This window comes from Gymnoscopelus microlampas (assembly GCF_963454915.1).
Source record: "Gymnoscopelus microlampas genome assembly, chromosome: 12".
Lineage (NCBI taxonomy): Eukaryota > Metazoa > Chordata > Actinopteri > Myctophiformes > Myctophidae > Gymnoscopelus > Gymnoscopelus microlampas.
In genome coordinates this window covers 35,871,352-35,883,678 of record NC_139949.1, presented here as the reverse complement: position 1 = coordinate 35,883,678, position 12,327 = coordinate 35,871,352, and the positions used below count along the sequence as shown (strand labels likewise).

General features: G+C 44.8%; 1 protein-coding gene across 1 annotated transcript in view; it reads right to left on the bottom strand.

Moving 5' to 3' along the window:
- Window positions 1-12,327, bottom strand: part of jade2 (jade family PHD finger 2) — a 164,201-nt gene that overhangs the window by 37,811 nt on the left and 114,063 nt on the right. The window contains exon 8 of the mRNA XM_084074982.1: window positions 6,510-6,627. Coding sequence (XP_083931108.1) covers window positions 6,510-6,627 — 118 coding nt within the window. The remainder of the gene's footprint in view (window positions 1-6,509; window positions 6,628-12,327) is intronic.

The window sequence follows — 12,327 nt, the reverse complement described above, 5'->3', positions numbered from 1 at the left end:
ACGTTAATTAAATTCCTTTATTACACGGCTTGGTTAAATGCTGATTGGTCAATCGCTGAATTAAGCGGTGTGTTATTTTTCCGTAATGAAAACCGCTGAACTCAATAGCAGACCGCTGTCCAATCAAAGGCTCAGAGCACCTGGCTCATATAAATCTGCGCTGCTTGATTTTTGCCGTATCCAACATTGCAGACATGTAAACAAACGTACAATGTTATTTACAGCTAAAAGGTACTCTCAATTAAGTTTTTGAAAACATTTGAAGTGAGAAATAGACAATGCTGTAACAGAATACGTTAACTACTTAATCAACACTTCCCGTTGTTTTCTGGTCCACCAATAGGTGGATATTAGGGGTGTTGGAAATAATCGATTAATGTAAAAATCGCGATTCATATTATCAACGATTCAAAATTTTCCAAAAATCAATTCAAAAATATATGTAAAAAAAAGAAAATAAATGTCAGGCAATTATGTTGCGTTTCTGCATCAAATAGAACTACACCTAATCTAGATTCCATCAAAGCCAAGATATATAAGCAGGCTAGACTTGGTTGTTAAAGTCCAGATGAAAACGATATGACTGATTGGGAATAATTTTTACATGAGATCTCAGAGGTAAATATTTTACTTTTTACTCCATTACAATCATCTGAGAGCTTTAGTTACTACAGTAGTTCACTTTGCAGATATCGATTGTTATTACAACAAACATATTAACTACTTACGCTTTAGTACTTTTAAAAATACTTCGATGCCAATACTGTACTACAGTAACATTTTTAATACAGAACTTAACTTTTACTGAGTACTTGCACCAGAGAGAGAGAGACCCGAGGGAGAGGGAGAGAAAGAAAGAACAATGCAGAAAAAGGAGAAAGAGAGAGAGAGAGCAGGAGTGAAAAAGAATGTTAGAGAGAGAAAGATCAAATGGAAATTGAAGAAAAAGCTACTGGACAGTCATTAGAGTAGACAGCCCCATCCTTCACACACGGATGCGCGAGCGCACACACACACACACACACACACACACACACACACACACACACACACACACACACACACACACACACACACACACACACACACACACACACACACACACACACACACACACACACACACACACACACACACACACACACACAGCTAATCTAACTCCTGTGGCAGTGTGAATAGATATGGCTGTTTAGTGCCAACAGCACAACTCCAAACTCCTGATAGCAGTAAACTGCTGAGTCAGTAGCTTCTCCCTGTGTGTGTGTGTGTGTGTGTGTGTGTGTGTGTGTGTGTGTGTGTGTGTGTGTGTGTGTGTGTGTGTGTGTGTGTGTGTGTGTGTGTGTGTGTGTGTGTGTGTGCGTGCGTGCGTGCGTGCGTGCGTGCGTGCGTGCGTGCGTGCGTGCGTGCGTGCGTGCGCGCGCGTGCGTGTGTGTGTGTGTCTGCGCCTATGAATGTGTGTGTGTGTGTGTGTGTGTGTGTGTGTGTGTGTGTGTGTGTGTGTGTGTGTGTGTGGGCGCGCGCGTGCGTGTGTGTGTCTGGCTGTGTGCCTGATTATGTGTATGTGCTTGGTTGCATACGAATGTGTGTAGTTGAAGAAAGCGTGCACGGCGCGTGCGTGTGTGTTTGCGCGCACTGCATTATACCAGGCAGGGAGAGAAGCAGAGTTAGAATGATGAACAGTGCAAATTGAGTACAAGCTGTGGGACTGCTACCACTCCCTAGCTGCATGCATGCGCGCGCACACACACACACACACACACGCACACACACGCACACGCACACACACACAGTACTGTATACACACACACACACACATAATTCCCCATCATTTCCACACCCTGTGTTGTCTCGCTCCAGTGAACTGAATGTCCTCTTTCATCTCAGAAACACACACACACACACACACACACACACACACACACACACACACACACACACACACACACACACACACACACACACACACACACACACACACACACACACACAAACACACACTCCTGTAGGTGACAGAGGTAAGGGTTCAGGGGTCAACTGGAGTTCACTATCGCCATAAGTACATGCACTTTGTGAGGGATTCTTTGAAGTACCTTGTAGCACTGGAGTTAAATACTTACAAAGTATGGACATAGCATCAGTATGCAAGCAGGGTGCACACACTCACACACACACGTTTGTATTACTGTACTTGTGAGGACATCAACATTTTACGACGGCAATTTTGTGAGTGGCATTTTTAAAATGTTTTGCAATTTAGACCCATAACTCTAAAGCCGAAAACATCGATCTACAAGCTCACAGCGTGTCGACACGTTGTGAACTTGTAGATCATCTATTTTCGGTGCATGACACCGGCACACAACTAACTGTAAGTATAAATCAGGCATAACTCCAGCTTTCCCTTCACTGTGAACTGTAATTCTAAAAGGTTATCTCATTTTTCTCTTGTGAGGACCAGGAAAATTGTCTTCACAATGTCTATTTCATAAATGCTACTATTATTGTGGGGACAGTTGCCCCCCCCCAAGTACATATGTACACACACACACACACACACACACACACACACACACACACACACACACACACACACACACACACACACACACACACACACACACACACACACACACACACACACACACACACACACACACACACACACACACACACACACACACACACACACACTAGAGGTCTGCAAGCTCGTTGGACCCCGACACCGGGAGTTGATTAGGGCCCGTCTCAGTCCAATTTTTGTAGTAATAGATTGGGCCTGGGTTGGACTCAGGCTCATTGAACTTCTCTCCTTTCATTGACGATGAAAGGAGAGAAGTTCATTGAGTCCATCTTACGTTAACTCTCCTCTCTGAAGCCTGGGTTGGAGCAAGATAGCCATGAGCAAGATACTTAACCCCTAACTGCTCACCCCCCGAAGGCTCAATATGACCACCTGAGCTGCCATCAGCTGGGTGAAGCTGAAAGTGAATTTTCCCTGTGGTATTAATAAGTTCAACATTATTTGTGAGCATTTTTGTCAGTGGCACTTGTAGTTATTATGTAGAGTTATTATGTTGTGTGTTGTATGTTTGCGTGTATCAGAGAGTGCAAGAGATTGCGCATCAGAGATAGCTCACGTCAGCGAGAGATCCAATTAATTTGGTGCCTGGACTTGGCTCGGGCTCAGGCTGATGAATTGCAGATCCTTGACAGATTTGGGCCGGGCCTGACTTAAACACCACAGGCCAGGCACTCTAACACACACACACACACACACACACACACACACACACACACACACACACACACACACACACACACACACACACACACACACACACACACACACACACACACACACACACACACACACACACACACACACACACACACACACACACAACTACCTTGACACGATGACATGCCTGCATTAACAAAGAGAATGGTAGCGAAGCTAGCAAGCTTACAAGTTGTGCGTATAAAAGCCTATGTATCGTGGTTTTGTTGTTGTGTCCGCAGGGTGAGTTCTGTTTGTTGCTTTACGGTGAACTTGAGTTCACTGTTACGGCCAAAAAATATATGGGAGAACATTGATTTTGATGGAACACTGTCTCTGTTGGTCAGAAAGAATGAAATAGAAAATTCTACAGCCCAAGTAAAATCGTCAGTGTTGATTTATCCGTTAGTAACTCTGAGAGTTACTTATCCATTTTGTAACTCTGAGAGTGCACAAAAGAAACCAAATGCACCCATAAGGGTCTATGTGGTTACATTTATACACTCTCAGAGTTAAATGAACAGTCAGGATTTCGTAAGTGCACTCTTGTCAGCGAGCTATATTTAGCCTGGGCCTGTCCAGTTCCCTTAGGGCCACTGGGGGTTGAATGAAAGGTATTTGGGTCATTCACCTGCACCCAATGGAACGGGGCGGAGTGGTGGCGGGGAGGCTAAGCACCATTTATTTAAACGCGCCGTTCTCTTCCACGTCTGAGGCGAAATAACGGCAAAGAAAAAACAATGGCTTCATTGTTTTCACGGCGGGCCGCGCAGGTGTCAAGTGGCCTACGGCTACGAAAATAGATCAAAGAGAATTTCCTCCCAGCCGCCCGCCCCTGCCCTGCTCTAAGCCTCTGCTGCAACAACAACAACAGGGACCACTGCAGGGATGGAATTTTACTGCTGTGTATTTACTGGCTTAAACATGGAGAGAAGGGTGCAGGGTGGAGTGGATGCAAGGACAAAAAGATTTACAAAAATGGTTGTTTATGTGACTGTATTTAAAGGGCATCACTATTTTGGGCATGTTGCCCAAATGCGTGCTCGGGGGTGGAGGTGGAGGTGGAGGTGGGGGGGGGACGTTGGGTCTCTACTCTACATAATGTAAAGTGTCTTCAGACAACTTTGATTTGGCACTATAATTAATTGAAATTCAATTTAGTTATACGTGAAAATTGTCACAAATGTTCAAAAATCTTTAAAAAAATATGCTACAAGCTCACAACGCGTGCTGAGTTTGTAGATCGGCTGCTTTCGCCGCACAACGCCATTGTACGACAAAGTATAAAATGCGGCTTAAGTGCTTAATTAAGATAAGATAATAAATACATTGTTAAACATTGTCCTCAAAAAAGCTGCCCCTACATTTAGAGTGCAGGCGATTAATAATTCACCACTTGTGGGAATTAATATCATAATAATGTAATACTAATGGGGTAATGTTATATTCCTGTTGCTGAGGATGACTGTATCAATGAGTAATTGCTGATGGAGTCGGACACTCATTTCTAAGGTGGTGGTGGTTCAATACATGATATCATGGGGAGAAGTACATAGACACACAGGCCAGCGGTAAAGTAGTTCTACGTCAAACACAAGGATCAGACCATACTGTAGTTATTTATACACACCATAAGAAAGAAGATGTGTCCAAGATGTATCCAAAACAATAAATGGTAAATGGTGCATTACTGCATTTATATAGCACCTTTATCCAAAGCGCTTTACAATGTGCATTACATTCACACACCGATCGATGGCAAGGCACCAACCTGCACATCAGTAGCAGGTTGGGGCCTTGATCAGTGACTTGCTCAAAGACACTTTGGCACTAACTCTGGGGGAGCCCGGGATCGAACTAGGAACCATCCGTTTCCTAAAGCGGCCGCTCAATAGATCCCAGGGCTGTGCCATTCCATCATGACTCTATAACAGTGGTACTCAAACAATTTAATTTCAAACATATATAACTCCTCCCCAAACATAACAGACCTGTACGGGTCCACTTGGAACCCCCTCAAGGAAACCCTGAGGGTCCCTGGAACCCAGTTTGAGAACCGGTTTAACACTGTTAAAAGGACTATATGACAAACACTAACAGTGCTGTTCCCACGGCTTCAGTAACATTGGAGAGGGACAGGCCAGAAGCCCCTTTGGACTTCGCAAACGCTTTTCTTTTCTTGGGAGTTTTTCCTCGCTAAGACTTAAGCCTAATTTACAGTATACTCCGTGGTACAACGTGCCGACTTGCAGACAAAAACTGACTATTGTTAGCTTTTAAAGATCATCTCTGGTTGGCAAGCGACACCCGTGGTACAATGGAGCACTTATAAATGAAGCTGGAGGGTCCAAAAGACAGGGGGTGTCTTGTGTTTTCCTCTGATAAATGTGGGCCTGTGAAGACGCTGGAGACTGTAGCAGTGATTAAGCGCTGTACAAATACATTGGAGTTGAGTTCAGACGGGACCCCTCTCGCCCCGAGGCGTCCATGATTCATTCACACCATCCCTTTGGGCTCTGTTATACACAGCCAATTACTCACCCAGCCACACACACACACACACACACACACACACACACACACACACACACACACACACACACACACACACACACACACACACACACACACACACACACAAACAGTGCTACTGTACTTTCGAGGACCTTCCACTCATTGACTCCATTCATTCCCATAACCCTCACCGCAACAACCTTTACTCCTAACCCCAATTTGGTCTTCAAGAATGGACACACACACACACGCACACGCACAAGCAAACACACACTCGCACAAGCACACACACACACACACACACACGCACAAGCAAACACACACTCGCACAAGCACACACACACACACACACACACACACACACACACACACACACACACACACACACACACACACACACACACACATGTCACCTAACATTTGAAACATGACCTCTTAGCCACATACCCTCTCTCTCTCTGTTTGTCACCCCGGGTTTTGTATGTGTGTGTGTGTGTGTGTGTGTGTGTGTGTGTGTGTGTGTGTGTGTGTGTGTGTGTGTGTGTGTGTGTGTGTGTGTGTGTGTGTGCGCGTGCAAGCGTGCGTGCGTCAGTCTGTATCTCTGTTTGTCTGTATCTCTGTTTGTCTGTGTGTGTGTGTGTGTGTGTGTGTGTGTGTGTGTGTGTGTGTGTGTGTGTGTGTGTGTGTGTGTGTGTGTGTGTGTGTGTGTGTGTCTGACCTCCAGCCAGGTCCTTCTCCAGTAGTTGTATCTGCAGATGGAAGATCTTCTCCTGGAGATCACACAGGCTGTGCTTCATCTTCTCTCTACGGGTCACCATGTAGCACAGGTTACGAACCTGAAACACACACACACACACACACATTTGCATTACTATACCTGAACATTATTTAAAGACAGCGATATAGGCCTAATAGATGCCAATTTGGATTTTGGTTTGCGTGTGTCTGTATTTTTTGCAAAAACACAACATGTAAGAGGTAAGAGCAAAGCAAACGATTGTAGTCTGCTCCAGTGGACAGGAGTCCTCTCAGGGACATCAGACAGACGGATGGATGGAGACATACACAGAGAGAGGGAGGGGGAGAGAGAGAGAGAGAGAGAGAGAGAGAGAGAGAGAGAGAGAGAGAGAGAGAGAGAGAGAGAGAGAGAGAGACTCCTTTCCATTCAGGTATGTTTTAACCCCTTGAACTCCAGCATGCCTATTCTGGAGGGGACATTCGCCAGAAATTGCAGATCAACAAGCGTGTAGATCGGCTATTTTTGGTGTAGATGGAAAGAATTACAGTTGAGTACAGTTGTAACTCAAGTCGGTTTCGTTAAGACTCGAGGGTTTAAGTGGTTAAGAAGTGATATAAAAGCAGAGAAAGGGAGCACATCTTTTTGGCAACAAGGAGTACAAAATCCCCAAACAAGGTGCTGTTCGGTACAAGGGTGACAAAGTTAAAAATGGGAAGAAAGGGGGAAACCCAAGGCACTATTGTGGCCTTTATTGAATTGGCTACTGCATGGCAAGAATAAAAATAATGCATCTTCACGTTGCGGCATACAAGATTACCTTCTTAGTCATCCTGATGAAGGCTGTGTGCCGCATTGAGTTGACAATTCAATAAAGGCTTTTTAATTTTTCCACAAGAGTGCCTTTGGTTTTCCCCTTTTTTTTATATAAAAGCAGACAGTGATTTATCAAGTCTGAGCTCCTCAGGCAGGTCGTTCCAGAGTCGTGGAGCCCTGACAGCAAAGGAACAGTCACCCTTTGTTGACACACTCAGCCTTTTTTCAACACTTACACAATGTTGCTGTCGGGCAGAAACCTCCTATCTCCATATTTTTATGTTTATTTGTGAAGTCCTACTTGATCATACTACAGCCTACAGTATCACACACAAGTATCCAAAATAGCAGATCTACAAGCTCAAAACGTGGCGCGTTTTGAGCTTGTCGATCTGCTATTTTTGCTATTTTGAATCCTGAAAAGTAACAGTTTTGGACATAATTCCGCCTGACAGAGACGATAAGTAAAAGTAGCAATACCACAATATGAAAATACTACGTTACAAGTAAAAGGCCTGTGTTCAACACGTTACTTGAGTAAATGTACAAAAGTATTGTCATCGAAATATGCTTTTAGCACCAAAGTAGACTTGTAGATTGTCTACATTCGGCAAAGTGATTTGGTTCAGAGGGGAAATAGGAGCGGACCAGGTATAGAGCCCTTGGGGACGCCGGTCAACTAAGTTGTCTAGCAGCAGCATTCTGTACAATCTGAAGCCTATTAAGTGTCTTGCTTATGACACTCATACCATTGCAACAGTGTTAAAACACTATTGCAAGAATGGAGAGAGAGAGAGAGTGAGAGAGAGAGAGAGAGAGAGAGAGAGAGAGAGAGAGAGAGAGACTAATTGGGTCCAAGCCAGAGTATTATAGAACATTCTCTAACTAGGTACAGAAATTGGCTCACTGCCAAGGAGGCACACACACACACATACGTACACATACACACACACACATACGTACACATACACACCTGCACGTGTGTGTGTGTGTGTGTGTGTGTGTGTGTGTGTGTGTGTGTGTGTGTGTGTGTGTGTGTGTGTGTGTGTGTGTGTGTGTGTGTGTGTGTGTGTGTGTGTGCGTGCGTGTGTGCGTGCGTGCGTGCGTGAACATAGCTAAGCTATCGTGTCTCAGGTCTCAAAGCACATCTGTGCGAGAGTTGCGTGTGTATTTTGTATCCCAGCGGTCAAAAAATAGAATCTTGTGTTCTATATGGAGTGTGACTACAGATTGGTCATCATGCAAACGGGAATAGAGAGAGAGAGAGAGAGAGAGAGAGAGAGAGAGATAAACAAACATTTAGACAGAGACAGAGAGATGCAGACGTTAGATAAAAAAAGACAGAGATAAATCGTTTACGAATTAGGTTCAGAGGAGACATAAAAACAGATGGAGAGAGAGAGAGAGACGCACCGGCTGACAGCGAGAGGCTGTCACGCTTAAGCACATGAAAACACACACAAAGGGTTAATGTTGTAGTATGTTGTTGCTGTTGTTGTTAATGTTGTTGTTGTTGTTGTTGTTGTAGCTTCAGACAGATGACTCTCTGTCTGCCCATAAATCACTACAGGGCAGACAACACACATCATACACTACTGCACACAGCCACCACGTGTGTGTGTGTGTGTGTGTGTGTGTGTGTGTGTGTGTGTGTGTGTGTGTGTGTGTGTGTGTGTGTGTGTGTGTGTGTGTGTGCACTTGTATTACTATACTTGTGAGGGTCAAATGTCCCAAAAACTGTAGTAGAATTTGAGAAATAGACAGTGTGAGGGACAATTCTCCTGGTCCTCACACAAAAAAATGGTGGGGCGAGGATTACAATTAGGAAAAGGATTCAGAGGTTGGGGTTATGGTTATTATTGGACATTTAGAGGTTAGGGTTGAGTTATGTTCAGGTTTAGGGTTAAAAATGTCAGAATGGCAGTCATAAAATCATCGTCCTAAAATGTTGACGTCCTCACAAGTATAGTAATACAAACCTGCGTGTTTGTGTGTGTGCGCGCGCGCGCGTGTGTGTGTGTGTGTGTGTGCATGTATGTGAATGTGCGTGTGTGTGTGAGAGTGCATGCGACTCAGCCTGGACTGTCTGAACCTCTCCATCCCTCTCCACACATTGAGGGTATAAATAGCTACTCAACTGGGACAACATGTACAGAATCTGGCTTTGATTAGGACACTGTGTATTTGCCTGCGTGTGTGCGTGGTGCGCGGTGCGCGCGCGCGAGCGTGTGTGTGTGTGTAAACAGCACAAACACCGTGCACAATTGCCTGGACACAGGAATTGCAAAAAGTGTGGCTGTGGGGTGGAGGGGAGGGAGGGGGTCACATGAGGAAGGAATGAGGTTTCAATTAACCACTTAAACCCCATATGGTTGACCGGAGTCCCTCAGGGCTCTGTGTTATAGTGTATTTTTTCTGTTTTCTGTTATTGTGGGGAAAGCTTTGGCTTTCCGCACAATAACAATAACAGCCGATCGAGCTTGTCGATCGAGCTATTTTCTGCGAAAGCCTTCTCCACAACACGGACGCTGCGGCCTAAGTGGTTAAACATGGTCTGCCCGTTTGTAGGTAATTAATTATCTGTCCCTTCATCCCTCCTCCCAGTTAAAGCCGTCTGTCCTTTGAACATCTCTCTCCCGCTCTCTCTATCTCTCTTTCTCTCACTTGTTATTTGACCTACAACCACGCCCACCATTACTCCCTCCACCCATCCATCCATCCCTACATTAATCCATTAATTAATCTGTTCCATTACACATACTGTATCATTTTATTGGCGGGCAATGTCAAATATATATATATATATATGTCACAAGGAGATTGGCATTCCAGGGAGATTGGAAGTGGAGCGCTTGTTTTTAGGCTTGGGGCGGGGCTGCGATGCGAGGACGGCGACGACGACAACATGGATATACATACATATAGTGTAAGTATAGTTTTGGACCATGACGGAGGCGCGCCGACTCAGCAGACCTTGAGGCCAAGGAGTCGCGCCCGAGCGCCTCCAGGCGCGAGTGCCCGCGACGACCGGCCGATGGTCTGCTAGTCAACTAAGTGCCGTCCGAGTTATGTACCGATAGGCACAGAATCGTAAAAGATGTTGTGGGGACTGCGTTTGCCCCTCTATGGTTTGCCCCAACTGCCACTCGCTGCACTAACATAGCCCGCCAGCCCGCCCCCGCCCCCTCAGGCTCGCCCCCTTGTGCTTCGCGCGTGTGTGTGTGCGCGCGCATGCGTGTGTGCGTGCATGCATGTGTGCGTGCTTGTTTGTGTGCGTGTGCATGTGTGCGTGTGTGGTGTGGGAGTCATGTCTGGGTTTTATTGCCCTCTAGCGTTGGTTCTACAGAATCTCCTGGGGGGCGGACGGGCGGTGAAAATAAGCGCTTCTTTTCCAATCTCCCTGGAATGCCAATCTCCCTGTAACATATACAAATATGTACCACTGTGCATTTGCACATAATACCGGCATGTAGAATCTGTCCTCTGGATTTACCCATTCTAACTATTAGGAGCAGTGGGCGATACTAACACATTCCCTGCCATTGATGTAGATCTACGTCAATTGGTTGACATCGGTCATTTTACATGTGCTCTATAAATAAAATGTGAGTTTGAGACCAAATCATAATGACATCACCACAACCAAAACATTATTTCCGGGGAGATAACACCTGCAGCGTCCCATTGGAGCAGTGTTATTCATTAACCTTGTTTTTGGAAGAACAGGACACCTATTAGTAGTCAAGAAATATATCATTTTGTTGTAAATATCCACAGATTGACAAACTAGACATAGCTACTGTTCTGTACACTTTATTTTATATTGTGAAAACACTCTGAGATGGTCTATAGCTTTACTCGTTCACTTGTATTATTTTATTGTATCATTTCAGCAACAAGGCAAATCAATGTGCTTGTAATGTGCTTATAACAGGGGTCTTCAACGTTTTTCAGCCCAAGGACCCCTTAGCTCAGCTGACAGAAAGATGAAGCAGGGACCCCCACTATATATTGTATAAAATTGTGTTTCATATTAAACTTTTTCCTAGATTTCATAGATAGATTCATAGACTTGTTTGACAGCACTAACACTGATCAGTCTATGTTGGATTCATGTTAATGTGTATTTTCAGACATTTAACGACTTAAGCAACTGTCAATAATTTGTAAACTTGACCTTTCACTCTGTATTTGGTCTGCTCTTTTTAGCCGCATGCTGAAAGCATAGCGGCTCTATATTCAGTCTGACTCTAACCCGACACATGTCCGACATGTTTGCAACACTTTTTTTGCGTGATTGGCTGTCGTTTAAGCCAATGGGCGCCCTCGTCCTCCCAAGCTATGGGACTAGACACGCCTCTCTCAGTGGATTCGTCTGAGCGCTAGCCGAATTTGGCTAATAGTTAGCTTGTATGCTTGTATGATGTTACTAACTGTTTTTAGCCAAACGCGGTAATGTCCACTCAGAGATGCTCGTAGGCCTGCGTCCTGCGTCGCTGACGCACCATATTGCGAAAGGATGCATTCATGACACCGTCGTTGCGTCCATGGGACGCACTAGGTAATAGCTTCGATAATATATAATATTTGTCAGCCAGCTGTGATCTGCATGGACTCTCTCGGTTAGACACCGTTGGTGGAGAAGTATAACTCGGTTAGACACCGTTGTACTGGAGAAGTATAACTCGGTTAAACAGCGTTGTGTGGCAGCAGCAGCAGCACAGCCCCTCGCTGTTAGTCTACGCTACTCACAGAGAGAGAGAGAGTCGCATGAGGAGCTGGTTGAGACCTGCTCTTAAACGTGTTAAAACGTCTTGGATAGACCACTGTCTGGAATAATAACTGATCATCATACATACAGGTCTACTACTACTAATCTTTGTTGGTGTTGTCTAAGGCTGAACGATTAATCGTTTTCAAACCAAAATCGCGATTTGAAACCACGCGATTAGCTAATCGCAAAGGCCGCGATTTTTTAATTTTT